This window comes from Odocoileus virginianus, unplaced genomic scaffold, assembly GCF_023699985.2.
Source record: "Odocoileus virginianus isolate 20LAN1187 ecotype Illinois unplaced genomic scaffold, Ovbor_1.2 Unplaced_Scaffold_1, whole genome shotgun sequence".
In the NCBI taxonomy this organism is placed as follows: Eukaryota; Metazoa; Chordata; class Mammalia; order Artiodactyla; family Cervidae; genus Odocoileus; species Odocoileus virginianus.
Genome location: NW_027224263.1, coordinates 1217509 through 1231238, shown reverse-complemented (window position 1 = coordinate 1231238; position 13730 = coordinate 1217509). Strand labels below are relative to the sequence as shown.

Sequence of the window (13730 nt, the reverse complement as noted above, 5' to 3'; positions counted from 1 at the left end):
CCATTTCTGAAAATTGCTGGGCCCCTTGTAAGATCTATAGAGCCTTGGAAACAGGAGTTTGTTAGCTGTCCTTTGCTCCTTATCATGGGGGTGATAGTTGTGGCACACAGAGGGAATGTTAAATCTATGAAAGCCCGATCTCCAGAGACTCAGATAAGTGGAGCGGCACTAGAAAAGAGAGTGGCTGTGCCCTGATTGGTGTCCAGATGTACAGCCTGGCCAACGAGCCCTCTTAGCTTAGAGGATCTGCCTCCTTTTACCTCGTGGTCTCAGGACCAGTGCAGCGTGAATCCCACTAGGGGGCACCTCTAGCGTCTCCGCCAAGATCTGACTCAGGCAAGAAATGTTCTGCTCTGTGAACACAAGATGGCGGTATGTACTGGTCTATCGCAAGGGCCATGGCCTTGTGAAAGCGAGTTGAAAGAAGGGTGGGGAAGTGCTGAGAAACTGAAATCCATTTAAGTGAAAACTGAACATGAGGAATATTTCGAATTTTTCTCAGAAACCAATAATTACTGAATTCTATGCATACAAACTATTCCAAGTCTCCAAGTCCGGAGACACTTCGGAACCTACCACTTACACACCCATGGCTGGGGTTAGACCTGCTTGCTTTCCACAAACCTGCCCTTTCACATCAGCTCGGGCCCAGGGGCACTTTCCGCTCAGGCCAAGGTTTCAGGACACTCCGCAGTGTCCATGAACAACCAAAAAGGTAAGGATAGAGATCACCTAAGGTGGTAGGTGGGGATCAAAAAACTGCAAGTTTGGACAAATTGGGGAAGCTAAGTGAAATAGGGAGGACAAGACAAAACAGGAGAATGAGGGGGTGTGGAAGTGAGGGGAGCATGGGGGGGGGGAATAAAATGAAGGAAAGGAAAGGAGAAAGAAAGAAACTGAAAGGAGTAAAAGAGGGATGGCAGAGAAAAATGGTAAATAGGGAAATCCAGGAAAGGAAAAAAAAGGAAAGAAAGAAAGAAAGGAAAGGGCCGAAAGGAGTAAAGAAAGAGGAAAAAAAGAACAGAAAAATAAATGAGAGAAAGAGGGGGAAACGAACAGAAAAATAAATATGAAAGAAAGAATGGAAGAAGAAGGGCAAAGAGAAGCAAGGCGTGGGGGGTGGGGGTGGGGGGCGTGCAGACAGAGGGAGAACTGCTAACCGACTGGCATTCCGGGAAGCCGGAGCAGAGACCATCTCAGATGGGGTTCAGGGAAGACATAGGAGAGAGCAATTGAGGGGAAAGGAGGAAAGGAATGAAGGGAGAAGAAACGGACAGAAACCGAGAAGCGGTTGAGCGTGCTTCTGTGAGTTTTGTTGCAGCCGCGTGTCGGTTACCCCCGAGGCGCGCACAGCGCCCTCGGACACCCAGCAGGGGCCACGCGCTCTCTGCACCCACCCCACCCCCACCCCCACCCCGCTTCTCGAAGGCGGCGTCTCTCCTGTAGGGGGACCCGTCCGCGGTGGGACCAGGCACATTGGTCCGCCCGCTGAGCTAGAGACCGGGGGTGGCGCGGCAGCTCTTGGGGATTCCTGGCCCAAGATGCGCCAGAAGCAGCGAGACAGCCCGAGCCAAAGCGCGGCGGGGCTCACGGAGGGAGGCCGAGCGGGGCCGGGCTCCTGGGAGCGCGACGGAAGGTGCGGGCGGCCCTGCGGGTGCTGGGGCGAGATGGGGGCGGAAGCCCGGTGGGAGCAGGGCGGGGGAGGGGGACAGTACCGCTCCGCCGGCTCCCGGGCGCGCGCGGGCGAAGCGGCGGCGGCCCCTCGTGGTCGGTCGGCCCCCCGGCGGGTCATTTGCATGCTGTCACGGCCCCGCGCTGACTCCCGGGCGCGCGGCTCGCTCGCTCGCTCGCTCACTCGCGCTCTGCTTCTGCCACCGCTCCGCCGGCGCAGCCCCGGAGAGCCCGAGAGCCGGCGAGTCCCCGAGCTGGCGAGGGAGGGAGGGAACCCGGGAGGGAGGGAGCGAGGGCGCGCCCCGGCTCTCTGTCGGCCCCGCCGCCCGCCCTTCCTGCTGCTCCAGGTCCACCCCCGGCCCCAGCTCTGACACTTGGGAAACTTGGGACGGCGAGGGGGACGCGTGTGGCACCTCGGGGTGGGGGTGGGGGGGCGGCCCTGGCCTGGAGAGGCGGAGGAAGAGGAGGGGGGCGGAGAGGAGGAGGAAGAGGAGGAAGTGAGCCCAAAGGATCCGCTCAGAGCTGTTTGTCCAGCTGTTTCTATTCGCACCCTGAGCAGCGCAGCCAGAAGGGGGCCGAGCCGAGGGTGGCCGGCTCTCGACGCTTATTTCCAACTCTTCTCTCAGCTTGTCTGTCCCAGACACCCTGGAGTCTCCTCCGGCCGGCCCGGCGGGCGCGCACCTGCCAGGAGCCCCTGACCTCGCGGGCCAGGCGGCCCCCGAGCCGGAGAACATGGCCCAGCCCAAGTCCGACTGCCGCTCACCTGTCGGCCTCGACTGCTGCAACTGCTGCCTGGACCTGGCCCACCGGAGCGGGCTCCAGCGCGACAACGGCGGGGACAACAACAACTCGGGCAGCCCCACCGTGAGCAACTTTCGGCAGCTGCAGGAGAAGCTGGTCTTCGAGAACCTCAACGCCGACAAGCTTAATAGCATAATGCGGCAGGATTCGCTAGAGCCCGTGCTGCGGGACCCCTGCTACCTGATTAACGAGGGCATCTGCAACCGCAACATCGACCAGACCATGCTTTCCATTCTGCTCTTCTTCCACAGGTGGGTGGCGGGGCACGCGCGGGTGGGCACCTGGTCCCGGCTGCCTCGCACCTGCCTGGGCTGAATGCGCCCCTCTGGAAGGCCGAGAGGAGCCCTGGAGGTTTGGGCGCCTGGGACCGCCACAACCCGACACGGGAGGCTACCTGGATTCCTGTGTGGCTGAGGGGAGGCCTGGCTGGTGGGAGGCCTGGCAGGTGGGAGCCCTGTTTGGAAAGGTGCCTGCGGAGGCTTTCCTGGGGAAATGCTGGAGCCCAGAAGATGGACAGAGCGACAGAGCGGTAGATGCTTTGGGGATAGCTAGCGGCACTTTCTACCCAAATGCCTACATTTCTACAGCCACTTTGGAGAGTCTGCCATGGGATGCTCTTGGGACCTGAGTTCCACGCTTATCAAAAGTCCATTTCCAAACAGGCAAACTTGGGTGGAAATTGCAAGGGCTTTTAAATTACTGAGTGGCCCTGACTGAGAATGGGGGCAAGAAAATTGTCTCGACAGATTCAGCTGCTACTGGTGTGGGGGAGGGTGGGGAATAAGAAAAATTAGAGACCTGTGAGAATTTCTTGAAACTCTGGATAGGGGGACCCCTCCCCATCCATGATCCACCATTTCCATTTCTAGTGACAGCTAAAGGCAGCCCCAAAGAGCATCCCAGACAGGAGGGTGGATGAGTCCATGTCATGGCAAGCCTGTGTTGGAGTGCAGGTCAGACTTTCTAGAAATCCTGCTGAAGGGCAAGGAAGGGAGAGTGGAGGAGAAAAACACAATGGGAAGACCAAAGGTGGCTGCAGTCTTCCAGTCAGGCACTCTGGTAAGAGCCGGTCTTGGGGAGACAACTGCAGCAATTTTGAGGCAGGAGAGGCAACTTTAAGAAACTCAGCTGTGGGTTTGGTGTTCTTAGAGCCATAGGGACGAGGCACTGGAGTGTGTGTGTGCGTGTGCATGTGGGGGTGGGTGGGTGGATTTTCTTCTTCCGCAAGGTCACAGGTTATGTAAGAGAAAGAGAAACCCTCTGTGGAAGACCTCGGTTGTAGTACAAGTTGTGTGTCTAGTTCCCTGTGTGACCCTGAGCAAGTTGCTTGACCTCTCTGGTCTCTAACCTTCCTTTTATTTCTGAGATTCCAAGTCATGGGCAGGTAATGTGCTCAGACAAGGTAATAAGTAATTTTGGGCTCCCACAGAGTAGTTGAATAATGTGATGGTTTGTCGGTGAGACACAAATAGGAAATTTTAAAAGCCATCATGCTAGGCAAGAACTACCTCACTTAGTGCTCAGCCCAGGTTAGCCTCCACGGTTCCAGAAGTTCCAGCAGGGTACAAGCAAGGCTGCCGACTTCGTTAGCATTATTATAACAGGTTGTATTTGCAGGCATTTTCCACACCATCAAAGCCCTTTCTCATCTATTATTTCACTTTAGGCATCAATTTGTCTCATTGTTTCTAAGAAACCAGGCAAAGTTTCCAGGGAATCTTCATTTTTGGTGAAAGATGACTACAAGTGTATTCAGACCACAGCCACTGCAACCCTGCCGAGCAAAAGCCCTAACAGGTTCCTAATAGTCTGCTGAGCTTAGAGCTGTAGTTAGCGGGGGATGGATGGCAGTGACACCTGGAAAGAGGGCTCATAGCACTTGCACTCTTTCAACTGGGAGAGAATCTGCTCCAAAATGACCTGATGAAACATAAGAGGGGATTCTTCCTCAGCTCTGGGTCCTAGGTTGGAGGCCTGGGAGGGTCAGACCTAAGTGAGTGGGATGTGAGGCTGAAAGTCTGAAATCAAAGTGTTCACTTCTGCCACACCTTGGGAGGCTTTCTGGTGGTCTGGGTTTCTTGAAAACGGCAAGACCTCCTTTGTCACCTACTCTGTTAACACCTCTTGGTTCTTGGCAAAGCCTGGAAATGCTACCAGGTTGGGTTGGAGGCTGAGGGCTTTGGTGGAGGGAGCAGGGCATATCATTGGGAAGTTGTCTCTGAGCACCCTGCCTCCCCTCCTGTGAACAGAGCAACTCAAGCCCTCAGGCTGGGGAGTGACAGGGTCCTGTGGTAACCACTTTAACAGTTCCAGAAAGACAAAGCATTCTGTCACTTGCCTTCACAACTGGGACCTTAGAGACTGGAGATTCTGAATTTGGTTGAAAGTTTGCCTACAATGACACGCTCATTGGCAAAGTAGGAGGCCATTATTGCTGGTCATGGGGTTTTTCCAAAATCTAGGCTGGACAGTCTTCTGAGTGAAAATTTCCTCTTCCTACTTCATTTATTCCCTGGTTTTCTAGCTTCATACCACAGCCATCATTGTTACTTCTCTTCCATTTAATTATTTGATACTTCAGATTCCTGCCTGAGTGTCCTTTTCCTCTAACTTGTCTCCTGCATGGCCATCTCTTCTGGAGAAGCGACTCTTCTGCCTTTCCTCCTACAGCCCACTCCCCAGCTGCAGGGGCTCCTATATTCTTGGGAGGAAGCATAGGGCAGATTTTTTATTTCTATCTGGTTTCTGCTTTGACCTGTCCCTGACTCTAAGCTTAGCTCTTGGTTTCCTTGGAACACAAGAGTGTAAGCAATTTGAGGGTCGGGTGTGTTTTCCACTTACTTAGCTTTTCCTTGGTTTCTAATTATACTGCCAGTATTCAATAAAGGGTTTTTTTTGGGCTAGATGACTGCTTAGTTGCTGGTGTGGTCCTATGTAAAGATTTTACAACTTTAATTGACTCTTGAAAAATTCTTATAAGGGTTTAAATATGATTTTTTTTTTTTTTGGTATGAACCACATGCAGTAACTCTGATAGCCTGGTAGAAGCCCTGATGAGCAGTGTTGTATATATACATATGAATCAGTGGTAATGGGCATGTAGCTCATTGGTATGTAAATAGTCCCTCTAAACTACTTGTGGGGGGAGATATGTTTTACACACCAGCCCTTCAATCTTGTGTTAGGTAACTAATAACTATAATAGATTAATAGCTAAACATCTACTGAGTGTTTATAGCATGTGCTAAAGCATTATATCTGCATAGCCTCATTTAATTTTACACCAACCCAATGAAATGGGTACTGTTATCACCATTCTTCATTTTTAACGAAGGAAATTAAGGCTGGATAAATTAAATAACTTCCTCGATGCCTTACAATAAAGAGCAGAGCCAAGACTCCACCTAAGATCAGTAGGACACTAAAGAATTGTCGATGAAGGAAGAATTGTTAAACAGAGGCAAATATTAGCCCATAAACTAATCAAATGGTTAAAATGTCCTAATTAGGTCAGGTGACCAATCATCCCAGGACTTTCCACCAACACAGGACTTTCAGTGCTCAGACAGGGACAGTCCCAGGGAAACTGGGATGATTGGTCAGTCTATTATTAGGGGACTATACTGTATTATTTTAAAATGCTTCTAAAATTGGAAAACCTAAGAGGCAGAATATTCTGGGCAAAGAGCTAATTTTTTTCAATTGAAATGCAGCCTATTAAAAAATTTGCAAAGTTGAAATTTGAGGGGCCTTTATTCTCTGATCTGGGCTTCTGTGGTGGCTCAGTGGTAAAGAATTCACCTGCCAATGCAGGAGACACAGGTTCAATTCCTGGGTTGGGAAGATCCCCTGGAGAAGGAAGTGGCAACCCACTCCAGTATTCTTGCCTGGAGAATCCCATGGACAGAGGAGCCTGGCAGGCTACAGTCCATGAGGTCACAAAAGAGTCGGACACAACTTAGTGACTAAACAACAACAAATTCTCTGATCAGTAAAGTGTAGCAAGCTGAAAGGGGAGCTTTTGCCATATTCTGTTGTTGTCATTGTTGTAATCTCAAATTTATTTCTAAGATTTGATCCAAAACTACTTAATCAGCTCTATTCTTCAGCTTCCCAGCACCCCAGCCAGTGTGATTTGAGCTACTTTGAATCTGAGTTCTCTTGCAGCTCTGAGAGCCCTCGGAGTCTACCTTTAAGCTTCTGCACTGGCAACAACTGGTCCCCACTTAGATGCACAGAAAATAATAATAGCAAGATTTCTAGTTGTTTTACATGTGTTAATTCTTTTAACCTTCTCTATTGATGTGCTATTTATAATAGCCAGGACATGGAAGCAACCTAGATGCCCATCAGCAGACAAATGGATGAGGAAGCTGTGGTACATATACACCATGGAATATTACTCAGCCATTAAAAAGAATTCATTTGAATCAGTTCTAATGAGGTGAATGAAACTGGAGCCCATTATACAGAGCGAAGTAAGCCAGAAAGATAAAGACCATTACAGTATACTAACACATATATATGGAATTTAGAAAGATGGTAACGATAACCCTATATGCAAAACAGAAAAAGAGACTCAGATGTATAGAACAGACTTGTGGACTCTGGGAGAAGGCGAGGGTGGGATGTTTCAAGAGAACAGCATCGAAACATGTATATTATCTAGGGTGAAACAGATCACCAGCCCAGGTTGGATGCATGAGACAAGTGCTCGGGCCTGGTGCACTGGGAAGACCCAGAGGGATCGGGTGGAGAGGGAGGTGGGAGGGGGGACCAGGATGGGGAATACATGTAAATCCATGGCTAATTCATTTCAATGTATGACAAAAACTACTGCAATGATGTAAAGTAATTAGCCTCCAACTAATAAAAATAAATGGAAAATAAATAAATAAATAAATAAAATTTTAAAAAAATAGTAAAGGGAAAGATCAGAGATCAGGCTTCCAAGAAAAATTTGCATAAAAATTATTTGTGCTACTCTGAGTCTTCAAAGTAATGATTTCATAAATGTATATTCCTGAACCTGATTTCTGAGGACATAGAGGATTTGGGGGGCAAAACTCTCCCACCTGCCTGCTGTAGTGCTTAATTTTATACTCTAAGATCAATTTTCTGTCCTTGTCATCTCAAGTTCCTATTCCATAGTGCAGCGGTATTTGGGCCACACCACAAGAAATTCTGATTTAGAGATTGCAACCTTGTGTCAACTGATTTTGCCATTTGATTTTGAGGATAGTGTACTTTTCTGGGAAAAGGTTTTGAGTTTCTATGTGCTTAAGTCTGTTATTCTTTGCCTTTGTGAGTTTTGCTTTTGGTATCAAGCTCTGAAAGGCCTTTCCTAGCCCAGGGTAATTTAAAATAACTTTTTCCTGAGTGCCTAGTGATCTGACAAAGAATAGGCACATTGAATTAAGACACATTCTCTGTTGAAAACACAAATGCATTTGCAGACTTAACATTCATGGTTTATATACTTCATGAGAGCCCTGATGTGTTAGAAACTATCTTTTTGCTGAGACACAGATGTGAATTCCATGTGCTCAGAGGCTTTGGGTGATGAGTGACCCTACTGCTCTACCAGCAACTACTATATATACTACATATGTGAGTGTATGTTATATATGTATATATTAGGTATATGCATATATACCAGTAAAATATTTATAACATAAAATTTGTCATTTTAACCGTTTTTAAGTGTGTAGGTCAGTGGTATTAAGTATATTCACAATGGTGCAGTCAGCAATATTACTCATTCCAGAACTTTGGCACCATTCCAAATAGAAACTCTGTACCTATTTAGTACCTTCCCTGATGGCTCAGGTGGTAAAGAATCTGCCTGTAATGCAGGAGACCTGGGTTTGATCCCTGGGTCCAGAAGATCCCCTGGAGAAGGAAATGGCTACCCACTCCAGTATTCTTGCCTGGAGAATCCCATGGACAGAGGAGCCTGGTGGACTACAGTCCATGAGGTAGCACGACTGAATGACTAACTCTTCGCTTCATGAAGCAGTAACTCTCTGTTCTCCTCTCCCTCCAGTCCTTGGTAACCTCTGTTCTATCTCAGGAATTTGCCTATTTGAGATTATTTTCTATGAATAGAATTATACAAAATGTGGCCTTCATTCACTTGAGGTAATGTTTTCAAGCTCTATCCATTTATCAGCACTTACTTCTGTTTATGAGTGAATGACATTCCTTTGATGGATACACCACATTTTCATTCATCCAATTCATCTGTTCACAAACTTGGGTTGTTTCCACCTGCTTGCTCTGGTGAAGTATGCTGCTTTGGACATTGGTGTCCAGGTATCTTTTTGAGCCCCTTCTTTCAATTCTTTTGGGTCTCTACGTAGGAGTGGAGTTGCCCAGACCTACTTTTCAACCCTATTTTGTGGTCCTTTTCTCATAGTCAATTCATTCAAGTGTAGTAATGCCCATGAAAAGAGCAAATGTCTATTTCTTTGGGGAGAAGACCTCCCTCCCTGAGTCAAGTGCTAGTGATTACAATGAAAGAAAGCTAAGAAGATTAACCAATTGATAGAAGTTTTATGAGAGAAATGATGTGCTTTCAGGATGCTCATGAATTAGGGACTGGAAAAAGTTTGAGTGTTTCTCGGTCATGAATGAGCAGGGTCTACCCAGGTTTGCTACCCAAGGTTTCCTTTTTAAAAGAGTAACATGTAACTGTTTTACTCACCATTGACTACTTTGTGTGATTTGTTTATCAGAACTTCCTTCGAGGGTGACAGCTCATTGGGAATAGGGTTCTATGGGAATGGAACCTATGAAAGCTGAGTTGGAGAAGAGAAGCAGAGAGATGGGGCCAGAGTCCTTGAAAGGCCTGCTGCAGTGTGGGGCTCTGGGCAGCACGGAGCTCGAGAGGCCTGGATGGAAGGTTCGTGCTCTTACGAAAAGTGACAAGAACAGAACAAAAATTCCACCTCCTCCTCCTCTGGAGAAGGAAATGGCAACCCACTCCAGTATTCTTGCCTGGAGAATCCCGGGGACAGGAGCCTGGTGGGCTGCCGTCTATGGGGTCACACAGAGTCAGACACGACTGACGTGACTTAGCAGCAGCAGCAGTCTCCTCCTCAGTCTTGCCAGGAATGGGCCCATGTGAGCCCACACTTCAGAAAATAACTCTTTTCAGGGTGACCTTATTTTCCCTCCTTGCCTGAAGAGAAGGTTAACAATCCTGCTTATATTTGCACTTCCAGATAAACTAACAAGCTCTCAATTCCAGGTAGAACTTTGGCTCCTTTCCATAACAGGTCCCAAAGGCCAGGAAGTCTGGATAAATTGAGATGGATGTGTCTGGCCAAGGCTGCCAGGGTCTCTGGGTCCCCTGAGTGGTGGAGCCCAGCAGAGCACTTGCCTGTGCTTTGCGGGCTGGTTGAGAGGAATAAGGTCAGCCATGTCTTTACCTTGGTGGTAGCCATTGCGCCGTGTTTGCTCATCACGATTATGCTCTTACCTGAACTTTCTCCTCTTGTGTAAGGGATCCCTCAAGATAACCACAGAGCCATAATCTGCCATGACTGGCTGGGTTTACATAACAAATTGGTTGGTGTCATGCAGTAGTCTTGCTAGCCCTGGAGAAGCCAGTGTGCTGAGTGGGCCTGAAGTTTGGACCCATTTGGTGGGGCACTCAGTGTGCTCAGTGCACTCAAGGGAGAGCATTCCTTGACCACAGGGGTCAAAAAAGACGAAATTTCTCTTTTAGATGAAGAAGGCAATAATTGCCCAGGACATGTGCTGTCCCATTGCCTGCAATAATGGGACAAGGGTTAGGGCTTCGCTTGGGACCACGGGTTTGGCAGAGCAGGACCCTGTGGACTAATAGGCTCTCTGTGAAGGCTGAAGGCTAGATCTCAGCCTCAAAGCAGGTTTGATGAGTAGTCAGTGTGGGGAAATGGCTTATGGAAGCCACCACATACCCATGCCAAAATCCAGCTTAGCTAAGGAGTCAGAGTGGGGATAAGATGGGAGGAGTCTAGAAAATAAGCTTTTACAAATGCTAATCTGGGCAGGAGGGAGTCTTTTCATGGGGCAAAGCTAATTCACTTGTACCTTCTACCCGGAAATCTCTGCCCCAAAGTGGCTGTTGCCCTATGGGAAACAGTTTGTGAGGTGTGAGATCCCGGCCAGCACGGAGACTGACTGGAAGGCTTCCCATTGTGCAGCACTAGCCCGAGGGGAAACCAGAGCCCTAAGCTGCTTGGTCAGTGATGCCCCAGGCATGCGATCAGCCTTCCTCCCCTGGGAACCACTTTCCTCAAATAGGCCCAGCCTGAAATCAGGCCCCTGCCTGCGGACAAAGCCCCAGAGGGACCTTCCCCATCCTTCCTAGAAGGAAGAATTTACTCACGAAACAGCCTTGGGTATTCAGCCTACTTCCTCTTGTCTTCTCTTCAGGGGAGATGGAGAGCAGCTGCTCACAGCTCAGGGTCTGGCCGGGATTCCCACTCCGAGCTTTGTAGGCCAGCGATTGGCTATAGCTATCCCTGAGGAAGAAGGGGGTGAGAAGTGAGAGGAAGGGAAGTGGTTCCAGCAGCTCCTTCCTGGCTTACTCCCCCCTCCCCACACACACAAACACACACCTCCCTTTTAGCCTCACTCCCAGGCTAGGCTGGGCCTGGGCCAGCCTGAGGTCCCTGACTCATATCTCTCATAGTGCGTTATGTAACAGAGCTAGGTTACTGAGGCATCAAGCTTCTGCTTGCTCAGTGGCAGGCTTCCCTGGGGCCAGGCATTCAGAAGCCTGCTGGGGGTCTAAGTAGAGCTCGCTACACTTCCAAAGGAAAAGCCTTCCCTGCCTAGTGTCAGGCCAAGAGTCTGCTCAGAGGCAAGTGCCAGGCGGTGGAGGTGATTCCCCCTCTGAGGCCCCCACACTCTGCAGCACATGTAAGCAGGCAGGTGAGCTGCTTTGGGCTTAAGCATGGTTTGGGGTGTTCTTGAGGGGGTGGCATCTCCTGCTGTCACCTGATGGTACAGTGCTGAAGTCAGCCTGGTGTATCGGGGGTAGGGGTGCAGAACAGGTGTCAGAAGTTCTTCTTCCTTTTGTTGGGTCAGGTACTGTTCTGGGGACTTTAGGGAGATGGGTTTAATAGAAGCTGGGAGGCCCAATCCATTCTTCACAAAGTCTCAAAGTCCCCAGGCTGGCCTGAATTCACAGTGATACCTAGTTCACTTTCTAGCTTTTTCAGAAAATGGCATTGCTGGTTTGGTGCAACTGAGCCCCCAGTGAAATGGGACTTGCTAAATTCTATGGCATATTTCTCTAATAAACTCACATGAATACCTACAACACATAATAGCCCCATCAATCTAATAGTCCACTGGCTCAAAGTTTATGTCTAAACCAATAGGTCCTCTTCTCTTTCCTTGTCTCCACCCAGCGTGTCACACTGTGTTGCCAGTGGGTAAATGCCTCACATGCTGAGTGTAGTGGGGGACAGTGCCCTCCTGTCCAAGGAAAGGAGGAAGAAACAAGGAGGTAAAGTCAAAAGGTAGCATGGGAATTACTGACAGGTGTGATTTGTATGCAACTCTCAGACAAGCCCAGGACCACCATCTCAGGGCTCAGGAGAGCTGGACACCCCAAGTTCCCTGAATCCAGTGACAGTTGGGGGCAGGAACTGAGGCAGAGGTGCAGGATTCCCCTTTCTTGAGGCCCCTCCCAGGCCTCCAGCCTCTCACTTCTCTGTATCCCTCACCCTTTCAGTTGATAGTCAGTTGTAGTAAAAAAAAAAAAAAAGAAAGAAAAGAAAAGCAAATAAGATAAACCTGGCCCAGTCTTAATGCACTAAACTCTGCCTCCCCAGGTGCACAGGAAAATGAACCACGGCAGTGCCTCATTAGACCTTTTACTGAGCAGCCAAGCACTTCAGTTAATCAATCCATCATTTATTGACCACGGGCCTGCTATTTACCCAGCACCTACTGCAGATTTATTGAATGCCTGCCCCGTTAGGCATGGAAGAGGGGTAGAGGAGGGAGGTGGCAGGACCAAAGCAGTTCCAGCGGAGCCACCAGCCACTGCAGGCTGGGCTGGGGCTTCTGCTCCTTGAGGGAAAGGCCTCAAGCTTACTGTTTCCTGGGTCTGCAAGCCCAAAACTTAGGCAGCGCCAAAGCAAACTAGGAAGGGAGAGTCTCTTTATGGCAGCAGCTTCCAGCAGGGCCTTAAAGAATGGCCAGTGGAAAGAGCTGTAAGGCTGTCTGGTTGGGAGGGGAGAGGGGCACCTTGCCTGTCCAGCGAGGGTCATGGGTCAGAAGGAGCTGGCTGGGATGGGGACAGCAAGGAACACTTTCCATGTATGAGAGGCCTGATCTGGCCCTCCTCTTGTGGCCCCTTTCTGAGTCGGAGCAAACCTCCCCTCAGGGACCTAGTTAGTCTTGGGTAGGTGGAGGCCTTCTGGGCCCAAGAGCAGAAAGGCACCACTCCTGGATGCTTGCAGAAAGCCCATCAGAACCAGGAGGGCTAAGCATGGGAGTGCAGTTGAGGGTGGGTGCCAGAGGAGTCTGGGGGTATGGCTTCACATCTGTGCATCTCTGGCCTCGGTCTCCACCAGGCCCCTTCTGAGGGGGATAACAGAACCAGGATCATGTCAAAGCACTGCCCTGAGAATATGTATGTAGTGTAGTAGTGTTAGTCGCTCAGTCGTGTCTGACTCTTTGCGACCCCATGGACTGTAGCCCACTAGGCTCCTCTGTCCATGGGATTCTCCAGGCAAGAATACTGGAGCGGGTTGTCATTCCCTTCTCCAGGGGATCTTCCCAACTCAGGGATTGAACCCAGGTCTCCTGCATTTCAGGCAGATTCTTTACTGGCTGAGCTACCAGGGAAGCCCAAGAATACACACACAGACACACACACATATTGTTCACCCAAATCTCTCTGGAAAAAAAAGTTCCTGGCGGCCTCACGGGGTGTCATTTTAGCCTTGTTTGTATCAATACCTTGGTCAAACCCTTCCTTCCCAGATGCCATATAAATGAAGGTCCTGGGATTTGGCTGAGGAAGGAGGGAAGCCTCAAGCTGACAGGAAAGGAAAGGGAGCTGGAGTAGCAAAAAGGAAGCAGCCTTGGGTCATCTGGGGAAGCAGATTGCTGCTTACGGTCAGCACCTTGCTTTCTGGGGCCCTCGCACTGAGCTAGTGTCCTGGGCATGCATGCCCACACCCTTTCCTATCAGTGCTCTGGAAAATTCACATTTAGCTTCATGAGCAAATTCAGTCAACAACAAATAT

General features: G+C 49.4%; 1 protein-coding gene across 4 annotated transcripts in view; it reads left to right on the top strand.

The window, feature by feature from the left end:
* Positions 1–1288: 1288 nt before the first annotated feature.
* Positions 1289–13730, top strand: part of TSC22D3 (TSC22 domain family member 3) — a 64656-nt gene continuing 52214 nt past the window's right edge. The window contains exons 1-2 of one of the 4 annotated variants that reach the window (XM_070462196.1): positions 1289–1305; positions 2298–2723. In XM_070462196.1, coding sequence (XP_070318297.1) covers positions 2404–2723 — 320 coding nt within the window. In that variant the 5' untranslated portion in view covers positions 1289–1305; positions 2298–2403. Of the gene's footprint in view, positions 1306–1472; positions 1637–1819; positions 1913–2297; positions 2724–13730 lie in introns of those variants that run through there. The other 3 variants (XM_070462193.1, XM_070462192.1, XM_070462195.1) reach the window with 3 other exon arrangements.